Source organism: Citrus sinensis, chromosome 3 (assembly GCF_022201045.2).
Source record: "Citrus sinensis cultivar Valencia sweet orange chromosome 3, DVS_A1.0, whole genome shotgun sequence".
Classification (NCBI taxonomy): Eukaryota; Viridiplantae; Streptophyta; class Magnoliopsida; order Sapindales; family Rutaceae; genus Citrus; species Citrus sinensis.
This window is the reverse complement of record NC_068558.1, coordinates 46085895-46104612: the sequence shown is the minus strand read 5'-3', so window position 1 is coordinate 46104612 and position 18718 is coordinate 46085895. Positions and strand designations below refer to the sequence as shown.

General features: G+C 33.0%; 4 protein-coding genes across 11 annotated transcripts in view; all 4 read left to right on the top strand.

Annotated features, from left to right (window-relative positions):
• LOC102612430 (peptidyl-prolyl cis-trans isomerase CYP21-4-like) overlaps positions 1–10263 on the top strand; it is a 28471-nt gene extending 18208 nt beyond the window's left edge. Inside the window, exons 1-8 of one of the 3 annotated variants that reach the window (XM_052438130.1) lie at positions 6965–7160; positions 7387–7562; positions 7684–7723; positions 7863–7913; positions 8276–8361; positions 8993–9130; positions 9276–9426; positions 9790–10263. In XM_052438130.1, the coding sequence (XP_052294090.1) occupies positions 7411–7562; positions 7684–7723; positions 7863–7913; positions 8276–8361; positions 8993–9130; positions 9276–9426; positions 9790–9876 (705 nt within the window). In that variant the 5' untranslated portion in view covers positions 6965–7160; positions 7387–7410 and the 3' untranslated portion in view covers positions 9877–10263. Of the gene's footprint in view, positions 1–6964; positions 7161–7386; positions 7563–7683; positions 7724–7862; positions 7914–8275; positions 8362–8992; positions 9131–9275; positions 9427–9789 lie in introns of those variants that run through there. The other 2 variants (XM_052438129.1, XM_052438131.1) reach the window with 2 other exon arrangements.
• LOC102610041 (ribonucleases P/MRP protein subunit POP1) lies at positions 662–5358 on the top strand. 6 transcript variants are annotated; one of them, XM_052438124.1, is made up of 10 exons: positions 663–1457; positions 1637–1733; positions 1913–2020; positions 2143–2343; positions 2603–2721; positions 2800–3327; positions 3509–3617; positions 3698–4287; positions 4619–4786; positions 4896–5358. In XM_052438124.1, the coding sequence occupies exons 1-10, from the start codon at positions 1015–1017 to the stop codon at positions 5092–5094; spliced, it is 2562 nt and encodes an 853-aa protein (XP_052294084.1). In that variant the 5' UTR covers positions 663–1014; the 3' UTR covers positions 5095–5358. The 6 variants fall into 6 exon arrangements, with proteins under 6 accessions (XP_052294085.1, XP_052294084.1, XP_052294082.1 ...); XM_052438122.1 differs by having other exon boundaries at positions 2113–2343; XM_052438127.1 differs by having other exon boundaries at positions 1309–1457; positions 1637–1737; positions 2113–2343.
• Positions 10264–11462: 1199 nt separating the features above from the next.
• LOC102608099 (uncharacterized) lies at positions 11463–14847 on the top strand. Its single transcript, XM_006492282.4, has 8 exons — positions 11463–11630; positions 11794–11853; positions 12072–12127; positions 12887–13002; positions 13681–13787; positions 14130–14179; positions 14275–14357; positions 14440–14847. Exons 2-8 carry the CDS (start codon positions 11796–11798, stop codon positions 14552–14554), a joined length of 585 nt encoding a protein of 194 aa, XP_006492345.2. The 5' UTR covers positions 11463–11630; positions 11794–11795; the 3' UTR covers positions 14555–14847.
• Positions 14848–16469: 1622 nt separating this feature from the next.
• LOC102608396 (uncharacterized) lies at positions 16470–17636 on the top strand. The gene has a single exon (XM_006492283.4). The coding sequence runs from the start codon at positions 16679–16681 to the stop codon at positions 17294–17296; it is 618 nt and encodes a 205-aa protein (XP_006492346.2). The 5' UTR covers positions 16470–16678; the 3' UTR covers positions 17297–17636.
• The last annotated feature ends 1082 nt before the right edge of the window (positions 17637–18718 follow it).

The window sequence follows — 18718 nt, the reverse complement described above, 5'->3', positions numbered from 1 at the left end:
TAATACTTTACTATTCTATACATTCATCTACTAAATTTAAAAAAATTAAGTTTTATTTAGTGCACTTTTTAAATTAAAAAAATTCGTTACTTTTAAATCATTTAAATTAATTATCTTTATTTAATCAAAACATCAATAAAATTATTCTTTTTTTAAAAGGACATATATATACTTACAGCAATAGTCAAGTTAAATTGTAAACAAATTCTTTAATTAATTTAGTTTTAATTAGTTTTCAATTAATTTAATGAATTTGTTAAGCACCCAAAATATAGCTGGGAGAAAAAGGACAAAGAAGAAGTGGAATAGGTTTAAGAAATATTTATTTATTTATTTATTTTTAAATCAAAAAGAAAAAAAGATGAACATGTTTTTTTTACTGTACTTTTATTATATTTTTTGAAAAGTTAAAAGGATCACAAGGTTCTTATTAAAACGTTTGAAAATATTTATTTTTTCTTTGTTCAACCGAGCGTTGTTTAAAATGTTGGAAATAATTTTTTTATGATTTAAAGCATAATAATTATTTGTTATTAACTCATAATAAATTGTTGTTAATAATAATTTACTAGTTTTATAATAAATTATCTTACTAAAATAACAGTATTTAGAATAATTTTTTAAATATAAATAATAATATTTTATTTCAAAAATTAGCCTAAACTCCAAAACAAGCCTAATTTTCTCTTGGCTTCTAAAACCCCAGGTCCCTGTCCCTTAAACCTCTGAGAAACAAGCAAGCTCTTTCAAATTATTTCGAAAGCTTCCGCTGTTTATAGCAATTTACTTAAGAAAAGAAAATTCGCCTTCCCGAAGGATTTTACCATTATAGCAGCCGGATCATTTTCCTCCCCTTTTTTTTTTAACAATAATTTTTTTTTGGTTAACAATAAATTGGTGACCTGCCGAGTCTGCAGGGCTCTTAAGCTGAGAATTGGCACTGAGAATTCAGCCGACATTTATTAGTGAACCAATAGAAGCTTCAAATTGTTGGAGAATTAATTTATGCTCTGAATGGCTTCCGATGGAAGCAAGCGGTCTCAAGTTTCATCAGTTCCGCCTCGAAAACTCAACGTGCAGAAATTTGCGGAGGCTAGAGCTTCTGAGATGGAGAGTCTTCACTCAATTGTATCAAATCGTTTAGACAACAATTTTCGGTCTCGTAGAAACAAGAGAAGGAGAACCTCTGCCTATAACAATCAAATCACCAGGAAGAGATCAAAGAAGCGGCGGAAATTTGGAGCAACTGATAAAGCCAATGCCTTGGATGGTGAGAAAGATCAGACGAAGGTTCCACGTCGAATTCGTAGAAGCATAGAGCTTAAGAAGAATCCCGAAAGTGGGTTCCCTGTTTCTGGAGATGATACAAAGCGTCTCAGAACTCATGTTTGGCATGCTAAGCGGTTTACTATGAGAAAGTTGTGGGGTTTTTATCTTCCTCTTGGTTTGCAGGGCAGGTATTGTTAGATTATTGCTGCAATTGCTAAATTCTGTGAAGAAAAATGAATTCCTTACTTGGATGTTTAAGATTAATATGTGCTTACTTTTACCATTTTATTTCTTGTTCATATGTGAGGAAGAATTTATGTGTTTTTCATCCGGTATTTATTGAATAATTTGAGTTTGTGGTATGCAGAGGAAGGGGTAGTAGGGCTTTGTTGAAGTGGGTCAAAGAAGGAGTTGTTGTACATGATGCAAGCTATTACAATGCTGTTCAATTGGAGGGTCCAGAGGCAGGCATTTCCTTTTTTCCTTGTAAATTTTGTTTATCTTAAAATTTTTCCCATTCTATGTGACATTGTTTGATTGAGGAATCTTTTCTTTAATTGATTGTAACAAATGATTACTTTAGCTTTCACTAGCCTCACTAGATTATTAGTCTAAATTTGTTTTCATGTTCTATGCTTTCCAGGATTCGTTACTGTCTATCCTACAGATGGTACTGGTGCCTTCCCCATCATCTGAATCCGGAGATAGTTTTCATTCTGTTCTATCTGGTGCTGTTTATGAAAGTGCTATGGTAAGTCAACCTGTATCACCCTTTTTTATGAATCATAAGAATGGATATGGATATCTGATAATTTTTCTTTATATATTTGATTCTTTTTTCAGCTTTATCATTTTGGAGTACCTTTTTCTCAGCCTATTGCTCCAGTGACCTATATGTGGAAACCTTTGGACAAGCAGGATCGAGAAGAGGATGGTAATTTCAATACTTCTGTTGGAGGTAATGGGTCATGCGAAACTGAGTGTCATTCACACTATCGCCAACTTTGGTTATGGATTCATGCTTCAGCTTTTGGTGAGGGATTTGGTGCTCTAAAATTAGCCTGTCAGAAACAGGTAAAGCACATGTAGCTGGTTTTTGTTAGAACATCTATATAGCAAATTTTATTGACGATACACTAGTTCTTCTTTAGCAGGCTTGACCTCCCTACCTCAAATTTGTGGTCGTTTGGGAAGCCTTTCTGATATGATTTTGAGCCGCCTGTTGAAATGAAATATTTTCATTTAATCTAACTGTAGATTAAATGAAAATTTCTTGTAATTTATTATTTACTCACGATAAATTTTGTTGTATGTTTAATGTCTTATAATCTAGGTGAATGAGACCGGCACTTTGATTAATTGTTTTTCACTCGAGGGTCAACTTGCAAAACTGGAAGTTATTGGATCAAAGGCATTTCAACTTCTTCAAAAGATATTGCAACCAGTTAATAGGTTAGTTTCTTTTATGTAAATTTGATCATTTTAAGTAAGTCTTTAAGATTGACTATATCCTGTTGATTGGCTCTGCAGTACTTCAAAGAATTCTCGGCAACTGAAGAAATGTTCTATGTTGGAGGCTCAGGATGATTCCCAAACCAAAATATGTTCTACCCTTGAGGATGAAGAACAAATTTCTTCTTGTGCGATTTTGCCTCTAACAGTAAATGATCCTCGTGTATTTCCTGATAAAAGGATTGAAGATGTTCCAGAGTCCGCTTCTACATTGACACTCAATGATGAACTAGATCATGAAATGAAAAAGCAGGTTGCACTACTAGGAATTTCGGAGAAGAGAGAAGAGTTGCTCTCTTCATCATGTTCAAAATTTGAAGGTAGTGGCATTGTCAATGACAAAAGTTTGTGGGATGCTAGCTGTGGAATAAGCCCCCCCATGGAAGAAAATGAACTTTGCATGGAAAAACATCAGACGCGTATGGATTACCTTTGCCTTGATGATCCAAAATCAGGGAAACGGAAGACTTCAAACGAGGTGCAGTGCTTGAGATCTTGTCCTGTTCTGCTTCTGAGAAATAATGATAAAAGGGGCTCACTTATGGGGTAATATATATTTTCTTTTTAATTCTTCTGTTAGTCCTCTCATACTTTAGAGTATATCACATGTATTCATCAAAAATAAATTTTCGTATTTTCGATTTGTTGAAGTTCACTTATTGCTTCTGTGCCTTCCATTTTACCCTTCAGTTAATTAAAAAAATATAAAATAAAATTTTTATCTCAGATGGTCCATTATACTCCCAATATGTTGGGCTAGAGTCTTCTGGATATCTATTGTCTCCAAGGGGGTTCGTGCAATAGGTCTGAGGGAGAAACACTGGATTGCATGTAATGTAAGTATGTGCACCCTTAAATTGTAGTTTTGAGCGATTGTGTATTAAAACATTGCATGTAAATGTTCTCTCTTTTGCAGATTGGATCACCATATTTTCCTTCAGATTTTCCAGATTGTAATGCATACTCATGTTCTATGGGGATTGAAGCTGCTGCTGCTGATGAAAAAGCAGAATTACGTCCTGCTAATATAAGACATTTGAGAATTCCCATTCCACCCCCATGGAATATTGTTGGTGTTTCCTTGAAGAATGTAGCAACTGGAGAGCAATATACTGAAATTTCAAGTGCAAAAAACATGGTTGATGATAAGTCTTCATCACATGCAGGATGTGGAAGGAGGGATATGGCATCATTGGTCTGTCAAGGTAATCCATTTGACAGAATTGTAGCAAGGACATCCAGTATGCTGACATACTTCATGAATGAGATCCACGGTGATCATTTGCTGTTATTTCCCCATGTTGCTAGTCAGAAGATGAGTTTTGTGGAGTTAATGAAAAAGCAAAGCAACCTTGATCATAGTCAAAATATGATTAAGCAAATTAATTATAACCAAAAATTATGTTTCCTTAGAGTTCTTCTCCATGCTTACAAGAATGGTGTTTTTGAAGAGGGAGCTGTTGTATGTGTGCCTCAGCTTACTGATATATCATTATGGACTTCGAGGTACTTATTTTCTAACTCTTTATATATATATATATATATATATATACATATATAATTTGAAAGCTATGTGAGCTTGATTTCTTTGAATTTAATGTAGTTAGTGATTTGATGATATGTGCAAGAGACTTTGCTGTTCGAGTGTTTGGAAGTAACTAACTCTTCGGGATTTTCTTATTCCTAGAGCATTATTGAAAGGGAAGAGAAAAAAGACTTGAGTGTTCGGGGACTTTTATTCTTTCCCTCCTAACACTCATCTTCATATGAAACTAGTTATTTGTGTAGTAACTATTCTCCTTGTTTATCCAACACGTTTCTTGTCTCTATGATGCAGTTCTGGAATTAATGAGATTCAACTTCAAATGCCTCAATCTTCTGTGAGATCATATTTCAAAGAACTGTCTTCTGGTAATTGGGAACTCCAGATACCAGAGGATCCAGCTAGTAGGGCTTCTCATAGATGGCCAATTGGTTTTGTCACAACTGGATTTGTTCGAGGGAGGTTAGTGTACATCATTTTGCTTCATTTTGACTTCCCAGACTCTTTGTTTTAATCACACTGTTTTACTCTGCTCATAAAAGCTTAGAATAATAGTTTATTTTATTTGTAGCAAGAAGCCAGTGGCACAGGCTTTCTGCGAGGCAGTTTTGCTAGCTCTTCTTAGGGAGGAGCAATGGAATGAGATGCCAGAAAAGCAGCGGAGGAAAGAGATATATGTTCTTGTTCGAAACTTAAGATCCTCCGCATACAGACTTGCTCTTGCCACTATTGTCCTGGAACAACAAGAAGACGACGTGAATTTCTTGTGAATCTTGCCCTCTTGTGTTTTGCATATTCGTTATACGTGTAGTGAAAGATTAGAGTTAATTTTGCCGTGATTTATTTGTTGTAATGTATTGCGAAATTAGTTCACAAGTTTCTTCACCCAATGGTGTAGAGAGAAATAGCGAGAAGAGTGTTCGATATTGATGGCTAATATGTTAGTTCTTTAGTGCAAGGCTTTGTAATGATAGAACGGAAAGTCTTCTTCCGCTTTTTCTTGATAATTTAAATTATTTGCTTCTTTCCCGACAGTCTGAACTTCATCGCAAGTTTGACACTGCATTGGATGTTTGGTTTACAGTACAGTATGAAATCAAAATTTATTGTAGATCTTGAAAATCCGTGTTACTTTGATACTACAAATCCTATAATAATAATAATAATAATTATTATTATTATTATTATAGGATATTATTATTATTATTGAGGTGGGTCCTATAATTTTGATTTCGATTTTCGACTTTATTTTGCGAAATAAACGTTGTCAATGATTTTGATTTCCCAATCTAAAAATTAAACGCACTATAATAATAATAATTATTATTATTATTATTATTATTGAGGTGGGTCCTATAATTTCGATTTCGATTTTCGACTTTATTTTGCGAAATAAACGTTGTCAATGATTTTGATTTCTCAATCTAAAAATTAAACGCACCATAATAGTAGTTATTTTAAAACTTTTATTATTATTATTATTATTATCATTATTATATTGGATTGGTTGGAATTTTTTTAATTATAAATGTAATTTTCCTTTTCCCTTCATATATATAGATTGAAAATTAAGATGGCCTTAAAAATCCTTTTTCTTAGCCACGTGTTCATTTTCGTTTCAATTATTATCATTGATATTGATATGTATTAAAGTGCAAAAGCATGATTATGGGTATCCATGGTATAATCGTCTAATATAAATATGGATATCCAGTGGTAAACATGAATATTTAATTTTTATTTTAAATTATTAAGCACTGTATAGCATGAAAAACTAGTTAATGTGTTTTACATAAAAAATTATTTATTTATTTATTTAATTTCCTAGGATGATTGATATTAAAAGGTAATTAAAATTATTTTTAATATAGAAACAAAATAATAAATCAAAATTGCATTTATTTTTAGTTTATTTTAAATATAGAAACATTTAAATTATTTTCAAATAAACGAATTATTTGATTTTTTTTTTCATTCTCGAGTTAAGTCAATGAAAGATTTTAATTGTAAACATATGCACTAATGACTATTTAAAATGTTCGGATGGAGTAAAAAATATCAATTTATTTAAATGTGTAATTAAATTTATTCTTTTTATTTAAGGACAAAAACTCAACCAAAAATAAAAATCTTTGTTAAAAAAAAGATTTGGTAGACACATAAGCTAACACTTTATTATTATTGGTAAATTAGTACATTTTTATTACATAATCAAATAATTGATAATATGTTAAATAAATATTATGTTACAAAAATAAAATAAAATATTAACTGCATATAATTAAATTTATTTTCATATTTTATACATTCCATCCATTTGCAATAGTAAAATTTCTTATGTTGGAAATAAAAGATATGAGATTTGAACCATGCTTACATGAATGAGAAGAAATCAGTTGTTGTTAGGTTAAAACAAAAAAAAAATCATATTTACATTTATCATCAATTATGGTTGATAAATGATATACATAGTTTAACTATATATTAAATTAATTAATTAATTGATAGTAAAATGTATTATTTTAAATACTTATATATATTAGTAATTAAAGAATGTAACAATAGTTCAATAGTGTTAAAGAATTTAAAAAGACAAAAAAATGGGTGACATTGGCTGGACCGCAGCTTAGTTGATGGCAGGAGGCAATTTGCCATCTACAGACATATACAAGCCAAAAATACAAAAATGAAAGAAATGTGAAAAGTTGCGACCATAAATTTTTCCACGAGAAAAGCAAGGGGATCCAATTATCCAAAGCTCAAGGGATCAGTAAAAACTGTAAACGTAAGTTTATTGTCGCGAAGAGAGAGATTATCTTCGACGAAGGAAACATAGGTACTTTAAAGTTTCCGTTTTCCCGCAACTTTCCCGCTATTTTCATTCTACTTTCCATTTTTAGGGTTCAATTAAATTGTCGTCTATCACCGGAATTTAATTTGAAAATTGCTTTAAATTGTTTTATATTTACATTTCACAAAGATTCTGCCTTTTGAAAATAATTGTAAAAAAAGAGAAAAAGAAGATTTTTTTTTTTTGGGTTTTAATTTTAAGTATTTTGTAGCAGTTAAATTGAAGCTTGCATTTGATGGCGAAGATTAAGCCTCAAGCTCTGCTACTACAAAGTAAAAGGAAGAAAGGGCCAAATCGAATAAGTGTCACTAGTATCGTTTTGTTCACTTTGATTGTTGTCCTGGCTTTGTGTTTTCTGTTCTCTTCCTATAAACACTGGTCCCAAAGGTTTGTGATCTTTTTGCAATATGAAAATCTCTTATTTCATATTATTTAATTCTTCTTGCAGAAATAAGAAATGTTTAACCTTATTGTGTTAAGTGACAAATTCTCGTTGTTTTGTGTTTAGGTCAAGCTTTCAAGCAGAAAATCAAGAATTAGTTGTTGAGGTACAGTCTTATGGAATGTTTCATCTACGTTTTGTTTCCATGCCAATGCAAGATGTATTTTGTTATTTCTATTTGTATGTGACTGGCATTTACGATTTTAGTCTTAACCCCTCTCATCGGTGTTTCTTTGTGTCTGTAGGATGAGAATTCTTTCATGGATTCAAAGAAATCTGATCTCCCTGGATACGCGGTATGTTTCTTCACATGCTGGGATGCAGTATCCTAGTTATCCTGATTAACCAGTTCTTTTCGAGATCGATTACTGATATATGTTTATCTTTGTGGGCATATACATGTGATATGATTACTGGCTATGAAACAAGATCGATTTAAATTTTCTATCAAGTTTGCAAGAATTATGTGAAAGTATATATCTATATATGTGTGTGTGTGTTTAATGTACTGAAACTGTATTTTAATTTTAACTATTGGCTTTTGTGGGAGACTTGTATAGTTCTAGTCTATCTCAGGCATCTATGCTGTATTCAAGAAACATTAATCAATTCAGATTTCTTTTATGATATTGTTTTACTTTTCCTTTTTTATATTTAGATAATAGACACCCACAAAGGGTCGATAACTGTGGAACTTTTCAAGGATAGCTCACCAGATGTAGTTGATGAATTTATTGACCTATGGTAAGTACTGAAACTATTATTTTATCTCATTTTTAAGTTTTACATTAATGTTACATATTTTTTTATTTTCTGATTTGTGAATATTTCTTATAATGTAAGTGAAATGTTAATGTTTGCCTATCATATTGTCAAGCACATTAACCAGTAGCCTCTGAGGAGATACTTGGTCTGTCAGTTAGACTAATATATTCACCAAAGACATTGTGTTGAAGTCTAAACATGATGCATGTGGGATGTTGTTTGTACCAGTTTGGTCTAATGCAATTTGGAATCACTTAATAAAGCACATGAATTATTCATAGTAATTAGCACTTTAGGTTTTTCTATGGTAATTTATCATATAGGCTAATTAATGAGCAAAGAATGAAAACTTTAAGCAGAATCTTATTGTTAAGGGTCGATAGATCGGTGAACATTTAGGATAAAAATTTATGTCATCAGTTGAATACTTGCTCTTTTTAAGTTAGTGAATCAGAATCTCAAAATCTTTAAATGAGTGGATAGATTCCCGACTTTTGGTTTGCTCAAGCTCACTGCATTCTGAGAATTTTATGCTATCAAATGCTGATCTTTGCTCGGCATAACACATTTCAGCCACAATTGTCCTTGATGAAGTATGAATTATTTGCAGTCAAAGAGGGCGCTTAAAGGGAATGCTTTTTCGTCATATTATAAAGCACTATGTGATTCAAGCAGGGGATATTGATAAGCTGGGCAGTATTGAAGATTGGACCACAAGAGGAAAACATTACAGTCAACTAGATACAAGGTTGCTAATTTGAATTGCTCTAGGTTTCTTACGTTTTCTTTCTTATCTTTTCTCCATTGGTTTACCATGTGTCAATAATGTTGTGTTACATGGCTTGTTGATATTTTGTGATCACTGATTTGTGAGTTTTCTAATGTTTGATTAGTTTGAAGCACGAAGCATTCATGCTTGGAACTTCTAAAGCAAAACATGACAACCAAGGATTTGACCTTTACATCACAACTGCACCAATGCCAGATCTAAGTGAAAAGCTTATTGTTTTTGGAAGGGTAATCAAGGGAGAGGATGTTGTTCAGGTAATAAAACTAGAGCTCATTTTTGTTTGTTGATTCACAATCTAGTGGTTAAGTTACCCACTTTTAGTTACCAATCTTTTCAAGAAACTTTTGGAGGACCACATGGTTTATTTACTTGGGAAATGGATATGCATGCATAGCATTTAAAATATACACCTTTTACTCTACTACGATTTATTTGTTTATTATTTTTCTTTTTCTAAAAAAAAAGGCTTGTGCATATTAACATATTAGCTTGTATATTGTCATGCAATGTGGTAATAATTGCCATACTGTTTTGGATTTGTATTTCCCAGATGTTCAATTCAAGAAGGTGCACTTATAGTTGATGTTAGTCTAATTACCTTAAACTCCACTGTGCAGGAAATCGAAGAGGTGGATACAGATGAACATTACCAACCTAAATCTGGCATAGGGATAACCAATGTGACTCTGAAACTGAAAATATAGCGGTGACAGACTTGGTGAAAAGCTTTTCTACATTTCTTGATTCTTTCACCCCGCATGATTGCTCTTGTATATCAGCCAAACTTGTGAAATGGGACTAAAGAGTACATTTTGAACATATTATGTCGGTGTTGGGCATGGCATCATCTTGTAGCAGTGAGATATCTGATACCGTATGGTTACTAGTTTATCATTTTTGTTTCAAATTCTGCTTTAAAGGCTTTTTTTAATCTAATTATATGTTGTATAATTGACTAGATGTAATTTTCATGTGGAGTAAAAGATAAAAGAAGGAATCTGTGTTTTGATGACTGATTTACCAGTCATTAGTCGTTATTGGTAATCAGTGATGACCTGTCTTTGTTTGAATACATGCGCACGTTCAGTTTTCTCAACTTCAGGCACTTGGAAGACTTTGCTTCTCCATGCTAGTCTTGTATTTAATCTCAGTTTTTCTCTCATTCCCAATATAAGGTTTCAACTCCAAGGTTTTAATTTACCAATGTCACGCCTTCAATAAGTCGATTAAACTTCTAGTTGAACAACGCACAGCGGCCATTCTGATTACTCTGTACTCAATATATATTATATGATTTTGATTTTGATTTCTCTAATTCTGTGGATTGTTTATTGCTATCATATGGTATCAATGTTCCCCATATTTGCTTTTGGATAAATTTTAATTTACTCCTATTTAGAATGATAATATTCAATTTATCCTTTAAAATTATGAAAATACTAATTTATCCTCATTTATTGTTAAAAAGATATAAAAAATTTATCAGCATTTTTATATTTACCCTCATTTTTTGAATGGAAATAGGGTATATTGAGGTTTTCACATTTTTTGAAGATAAATTTAAGTTTAATAACGCACCATAGTAGAGTAATAAAAACTAATAAAAAGTGAAACCTTGATGCAACTTTCGCTAACATATAAAATTAATTTGCATTTGTGTATGTCATGGTCGGTTTTCAATTGCTGGTTACAATTAAACAATGAAATTTGTTGGACGTGGATTACACATCAAATAACAATAGATCGAATTTTAGGGATTTGGCTCACACTCCAACTCTAAATCCAGGGAGGGCAAACCTTAACGAGGAAGTCCTCAAATCTCATCGGTTATTTCAATATCATCATCCTCTAACCTCTCTCGCATATCTTAGTTCGGATGAATTTAGGTTAGATCGGATGAATTTTTTTCTAACCTGATCAACCCGAAATTTGATCAGGTTGATCCGAAGCCGAAAATGTCCACCCCTATTATATACGATGGCTTCTAAAAAAAAAATTTATATAAGAAGGAATTCCTAAAATTTAAAAAAATATTTCTTTTAAGTTTTATATATAAAATACTGGTCACATAAAAATTCTAAAATTTAAATCATTTTCTTTCTATTGTATAATTTGTAAATCTCCATAATTTTTTATTTAAGAAATTTTCTTTTAATTAAAACTAAAAATATAAATTTGAATTATGAAACAGGGCGATGTAAAAATTTTATCAAAAAATAACTTGTTTAAATGTTTAATTGATTTGCATTTTACATAAGTGGTTTCATTAGAAATTTTGAAGGGTGTCAACAGGTGTACTATTAACCAAACCCTAAACGCAACCATTTTAGGCCCGTTTTCACAACCTCTGCTCTCTTCTCCATTTCTCTTCGCAAGCTCTCGAAAGTTATTTTCTCCTCAAATCCTTAAACTGAAAGCTCTGAAGGTCTCCTTATTCGACTGCTTTGAATCTTTTTAGGTAAAAGAAACTTTTACTTTTCTTAGGTTTTTGTTGGGTTTTTGGCATATTGAATACTGCAAATGATTGGTGTTTTTTCATCTGTCTTCGTATGGCCGCGATTTCATTTCTGTTATCAGGCTTAGTAAATTATTACTAATTCATTCTGTCAAAAATGCAACAGCTATGTTACTTCCTAGGCTTTTAAGAGTTGGAGCTTTTATGGTTAAAGAGCTCTCAAGAGGTGTGTGTATGCTTTCCATCTTTAACTTTGATTTTTTTAGTATCCCAATTTTTGTTATTTCTTCATGTATTTATTTTTCTTTTATATGAACTCATTTAGTTAAACCGTAAAAATAACTTTTTGAATTTTTTTTCTTGCTTTCTTCAAAATTAGAAGCAAAGTGAACAACAGACTTCTAGTTAATCTGTTTCATTCTCAATTTTTTTCCTTCCTGGCAGGTGGATGTACATCTATATCTCGAACAGGATGTACTCGTCAACATTGGCGACCCTTTGTTAGTAATCTTTATTTTCAGCATCCTATCCAATTTTTGGTTGTTGTGCATTTTCTGTTCACATAATTGATTAAAAGTGGCTAATGTGATTATCGATGGCCTCATCCATGCTTTTCATAGTTCATGAAAAAATAATCGAATTTTAAACCAAGGAAGCTAATCGGAATTACAAGTAGATGTTTTGATATCTTCTGCAACATGAATTGTTCAGATACTGAATATGAAACAATAGAATAAGAATAAGGAATAGAATGTAATGTACTGTTATCTTCAACATGAAACGGTATTATATTTTTGGCTTCTGAGTATTCCCATTTTGTTGGTTCCTTAAAGAGTCACTGAATCAACATGTTCCAATTCTCTTAATGGCCTAGTGGAAGATAGATAGGATAGAATCTGTAGCTATTCTTTGGCTTCTAAGCCACTGGGTATAAAACATACACAATCTGGTTTGCTCATATGGATTAGAACAACTGCAGAATACCCAGTACGTCAGCCACAGAATTAAGATTAAGTTATGGTTTGAAATGATTTACTAGATGAATCACTGATGCGATCAATGCACTAGTTCCTTTGAGGAGATAATTTCTACTTTGGTTAAATAGCAAGAGAACGGAAGACTTTAGAACTTTGGGTGAGAACTTCCACTTCTTTCTTTGTCAAAAGCTGTGTAAGGTGATTGATACTTGGAATTAATTATTCAATCTGGAAATTGTATTTTTTAACTGTAATTGATTTCTATTTCTTTATTGTAAACAGATTGAATTACAGTCAGTCCCTAGGGTTTTCCAAGGGTCCATATTTCAGAAGTATCCACATTTTTCTACCACAGCTGAAAATGATGCTTCTCATGGAAGCAACAAACAGAAAGACACGTAAGCTGTTTGATTTGAAGTTGAGATGCCCTCTTAGCTCCTACTTACTAAAAGAGGAAGTAAATTAAGATATAAGACGGTTGCAAGGACAATTTCCTTTCACTCCCCCCCCCCCCCTCCCCGCGTCTTCGTTAATGAATTTATAGCTTTGTCTGTCAATAATGCAAATGATCTGCGTCTACAATTCTGTCAATGCTATGCATTTCATGAACTAGAATATGTAGTGTATGTGTTCTGTGTTATAGACTCATCACTCCTCCCACATGCTTTGCATGGAGTTGCCTGCCATTGTTTAATGATTTTTTTATATGCAGCAAACAGAAGTACTTGGTTGTGAAGCCATGCTAGCTGCTACATAGTAGTAAAGAAAATTAATGATAGGAAAGAGAAATTAATGACGAGATGGCGCGGGGGAAGGGAAATAATTGTAATAGTAAAACTTATATCACTGTATTTTATGTTTGATTTTGTTTATATTACTTATTACGCTGCAGGACATCTTTTTCATTATCGTTTCTAGTGTTTTACTTTATCACAGTAACTTCTTTGCTTCTAGGGAGTATGGACAGAATGTCAATCCTCTTTCCTGAAAATGCACAACGGCTTTATGTTTCTCTAGTTTTATTTTGAAATTTAGATAATTTAGTGTTTCTTCTTACTCAAGACCTTATTACGCAGGATAAACGTGACATTTGTTGATAAGGATGGAGAAGAAAAGAACATTAAGGTCCCAGTTGGAATGTCTATGTTAGAAGCGGCTCATGAAAATGATATAGAACTTGAAGGCAAGGATTTCGATGCATTTCATGTACAGTGTTATTTGCTGTTTCTTTTTCTTCTTTAATTAATATTCTGTGTCTCCTGGTATTTCAGTCTCAGTCTGTTTTCATAGAGGTTAATGCTAGAAAGTACGTGGAAAAAACCAGTTTCTCTAATTTCTCAACTTTGTTATGTACACCTTATCTATTTATTTATTTATTTATGTTCTGTGTTTTTCTCCATGTTGTTTGGAACTTAAGAACCAATTTTCAGGAGGCACAACATGAATGAATCATTTTCATGCTATTCAGTTTGTAGTTCTACATCATGGTTGGAAAGCTTAACGATCTGCTTTTATTTCACCTCAGGTGCATGTGAAGGCTCGCTTGCCTGCTCAACATGTCATGTGATTGTGATGGTACACTATTGGCCTTATATGTGTAGAGATAATGTTCTTTCGAATATTTTCAAGAATATGTTCTTATGAGTAGTTAATTATGTACTCTTTTTTAGGACATGGACTACTACAATAAATTAGAAGACCCAACTGATGAAGAAAATGACATGTTGGATCTTGCTTTTGGGCTTACAGAGACGTAAGGTCTTTCAGTACTATCCTGCAGTAAGAACTTTTTTGACATTCAACCTAGACTGAATTTTATGGTTTTAATTTTTCAGGTCTCGTCTGGGATGTCAAATAGTAGCAAGCCCTGAACTTGACGGAATTCGCTTGGCAATTCCTGCTGCCACCCGAAACTTTGCTGTAGATGGTTATGTACCGAAACCACACTAGACGTGATAAAACACCAGTGCGATTGTGCGAAGTACTTGGTGAGCGTAGAGGATGTGTCGTCCATTTTTGTAGCTCCTATACCATTTTGGATCATGAGATATCTTATCCCTAATCATTGTTTTTGTATTATATTAGGTGCTTAATAAACTATATATGATATTAACATTAAAGATCAAATGATTCCAGAAGACAGTCTTTAGGATTTTAAACAACCAAATTCTTTGTTATTTCAAGAGTACAACATTGTATCTTTTAACTTTCATAGTTAAGCTTCCATTTTTCCAGTTACTATATATATGGTGAAATTTAAAATAAACGGGCTCAATTGGAGCCAACAAACATTTGTGTTTGATTGTTTGATAATTTGCTCAGAAAATGATATGTGAGATGGGCTTGATGGCTTTGACCATATATTCCACTTAATGAATTTACAAGGCTGTGGGCTTGCCAGTGATGCACGTATATTCCACTTATGATTATCGTACCAAGGTTTTGAGACTATTGTTCAAAGTCGATGCACATACACAATTGTAATAATCAATATCTGGAGTATGGATGCTAGTTACTCGACAGGTCATTTACATTTTGCATTTCTGGTGGCACCGGATCGAATGACTTCATGACTACAATAAATTATCAATCATTATAACTTGGTGGACCAAATTTCCTGTAGTTTGACTGGAAACTTGCTGAAAGATTAGTCTCTTACCTTTGGTTTCCTGTCCAGTTGCTAGGGCTTGAGAGCCTGAAGCCACTACTCTAGAATGGGTTGATTTTGTAGCTCAGGTTTCATTATTATGGCTGATTATCAATTGCTTATATACATGGCAGGTTGAGATTCGTTAAACATGGAGTAGAATTAAAAAGCATCACATATCATTTACTTGCTTATGAATTATCTACTAAATAGCCAAAATTACTAAGCTCGTACTTAAGTTTTGCTTCAGATTTTGTGGTGCTGTCACTGAAAGTAGAGTGAAGATCAATTGTCCAGAATCCTATTTATTTTATTTTTCTCAACTCTATGGAATTCATCAAAGATGCATATGGGGATTCTGTTATGCATAAACAATATGTTATCTCATAAAACTGAAAGTTCTTCATATTTAGTTTATGTTACTTTTTAATATTATTTTTTTGTGATGGCCCTAATCTCCGGTTTTTTTTATAAAAAAAAAATTTGTTTAGCCTAAAGGCAACTTAATTTTCTTTTTACCCATGTGAATTAGGTTCAAACCTCGGATACTTGGAATTCTCTATCTTTAAAATAGATAGCATTACAAAAAATTTTATTATTAATGAAAATAAAACCTTATTATTACTACTAAGTGTAACAATAAAAAGTAAAAATTTTAGCAGCATGGCAGAACTGAATTCATTACAATCCCATTAATTACCCTCAGAAAACAGTTAATTCTTAGATCTTATTTGAGATTGAGGTACTGTAGATTTTAAGCTATAACTGCTGTGGAAAAAAAAGTTAAAACTATAAAATAAAAATGAATAATACGTAGTAAACATAAATTTTAAACAATCGTTTTCACAAAATTATTAAATATATAATAAATTTTTTATTATTCAAGTGAAAAATCATATCAATATACTTTTTAAGTTACAGCATTTAGTGTTTATTAAACACTTTAATATTGTATCTTAAAAGTTATAATTATCTAATTTCAATTCCAAATGCACCCTTACAAATACAAATATTAGACTTTCTCATTACACAAATACATCACTTAATCTCCGCTACAAAAAAGATAAAGAGAAAAAACAGCCGTAAACAAAACTATCAAAATGATCTGATCCGTTATCGGAAGGGGCAGCAAGGGATTCGGGGAGTGGCCCTACACGTGTCAATCCAAGGACCCATCATTGGGTATAAATATTGGATCTTCCTTAATAAAACCGTCAAAAAGCATCTTGGCTCTCGATACTCGGCATATCTCATCAGGTCCCACTCTCCACTTGACTCGTCCAGCGGCTCACGTCCTCTCCCGTCTCTCCTTATATTAATTTCAGCTGGTGAGCCTCTTTGGATTCTTCCACAAAAAGAAAAAAAGGCAGCAAAGTTGATTGAGCATTTTATTTCATCTTCAATCACCATATATAATATAATCAATCATGAACAGTATGTTAGATTCATCGTCTCCTCTCGAAGCGCTTACATTCAGGTACGCCATCTTTGGCGTCTTCCCCATCGTCAATAATCTATGGACGTGGGTCGCCGTTATAACCGCCGCTATCAGCTTTTGGAGGATCAGAGCCACCTCGTTTTCCTACAGGCCGGACCACCAACAACCTCGTATTCATCGAAACACAAGTGGGTCCCAGGCTCAGCCGTCAGCTAACACATCCTCCGTTGGGTACTCCATTCCGGCAACGGCTGCAACTCTTCCGTCAGCTAACCACGTTACCGACGTTGACGGGGTTACAGAGGGGTCGAAGTATACATTGTGTTATTACGAAGAAGAACAGAGGGACAGTGATGCAGACGGAGAGGTGACATCAGTGGTTAAAGAATGGAGGGACGACGACGGCGTCAGTGGTTGTGGAGAGCGGTGGGAGTGGGAGAGAGTGAGAATGACAGCGAGAATTGGGGATATGGGGTGGTACCGTTGGCAGGATTTGACGGTGGTTAACGGCAATGTTGTTAGGTTATGGGACGAGTGTCGGAGGAGAAGATCAGAAACGAGTTGCTGCTACAGCTCATGCCGTGCTGTTTGGTCGTTGGTTAATTAATTAAAAATTAATCAGACGAGGCAAGAGTATTAATTAATGCATGCGTAAGCATTAATTAAGGTTTAATGTTGTTAATTGTATATATATTGTTGGGTAGAACAACCATTTGGATTTTGGAGTGGGGAGTACTGCAAAAACGCAACGTACTAACTTGCAGCGTTCTATTCGCTCTCTTGTTTTCTCTGCGACTCTGATCATCTGTACCACCAAACAGTGGTCTGTTCTCTCTACCTAAGATAATGTTAGTTAAAGGAGCATTCCCGGTAATGATGTATCAATTATCAAATTCTGAAATATTTGTATGTCTTTTGCGTTAAATTAATAAATAATTAAATGGTGACTGGTGAGCTTCTTTATATATATATATAGAGAGAGAGAGAGAGAGAATGTTCAACTCTAGACATATACATGATGAATCATGCTGGTGCTTAAGCTTTAAATTCCCCATTTAAAAAATAAAACAAAATAAGCTAGCTAGAATGAAACTCTATTCAAACTTAAATGAGACAAACCCCTACATAAAAAAAAAATATATAGAAAGCCATTATTCTGGGGAGCAATTTTAGCATACATCGCCTCGATCCCATGAGGTTTGGGAAACTAACGCAATCCATAAGCTACATACTAACTAACAAGTACCTCCTCTATTAATTACTTGTTCTTGAGAATTGGCGCAGACCAATTGAACTTGCTCTTTGCTCAACAAAAACTTTTTCACTCTACATCTATTACTAGCTTTCAATCTTAGCTTTTATGCTTTTTTTTTTTTTTTTTGTATTCTTTGAGTACAATTTGGAGAGTTAATTGTTAATTTAGCATATTTATAGGTTTATAAATTGCGTTAGCTTCTCAAACCTGAAGAAGGTATGCGAAAACTCCTCTCGTTCTGGGCCTCACAGATGATACCAAATTCAAGCCAAATCCCAAGGCCAAGATGCAAAATCTTGGATATAAAATAATGTTATTGCTAAAAGTGTCCATACGATAATTTTTGGGGCCAATAATTTGTTCATTTGTTGTGACATGTATGTATCATAATCTCATCTTTGAATATGATTTGACTCCATGCTCGATATTAAACTTCATTTTCTTCCCCCGATTGGACGCGGTAACGGCCCCCCTGGGGGCGGTGCTGGTCCCCAGATAGCATCCTAAAACCCATATGATATATACATATATATATATATATATATATATAGTTAAATCTATATATCAGGTCCGAATTTTTATTAATATCGGTTCAGAATTTTAATCGCCGTAAATAGTTGGATATTTATTGCTTAATGGCATTGATTCATAACGGAATCTCTATACCCATCCCTAACACTAACAAACAAAAGTTTTTATAAGTTGTAAATTGTCTCTTCACTTCGATGTTTACTAAGATGCTTAGTTTAATAGATTATTTATACTTACAAAATA

Bases quoted from the DNA above. Each gene is read 5' to 3' on its own strand.
- LOC102610041 (XM_052438122.1), top strand. From the start codon at position 1,015: ATGGCTTCCGATGGAAGCAAGCGGTCTCAAGTTTCATCAGTTCCGCCT. The intron at 1,734-1,912 runs GCAGGCATTTCC...TATGCTTTCCAG, and splicing joins TTCAATTGGAGGGTCCAGAG to GATTCGTTACTGTCTATCCT. The intron at 2,021-2,112 runs GTAAGTCAACCT...TTCTTTTTTCAG, and splicing joins CTGTTTATGAAAGTGCTATG to CTTTATCATTTTGGAGTACC.
- LOC102608099 (XM_006492282.4), top strand. From the start codon at position 11,796: ATGTTACTTCCTAGGCTTTTAAGAGTTGGAGCTTTTATGGTTAAAGAG. The intron at 12,128-12,886 runs GTTAGTAATCTT...TATTGTAAACAG, and splicing joins GTCAACATTGGCGACCCTTT to ATTGAATTACAGTCAGTCCC. The intron at 13,788-14,129 runs GCAAGGATTTCG...ATTTCACCTCAG, and splicing joins AAATGATATAGAACTTGAAG to GTGCATGTGAAGGCTCGCTT.
- LOC102608396 (XM_006492283.4), top strand. From the start codon at position 16,679: ATGAACAGTATGTTAGATTCATCGTCTCCTCTCGAAGCGCTTACATTC.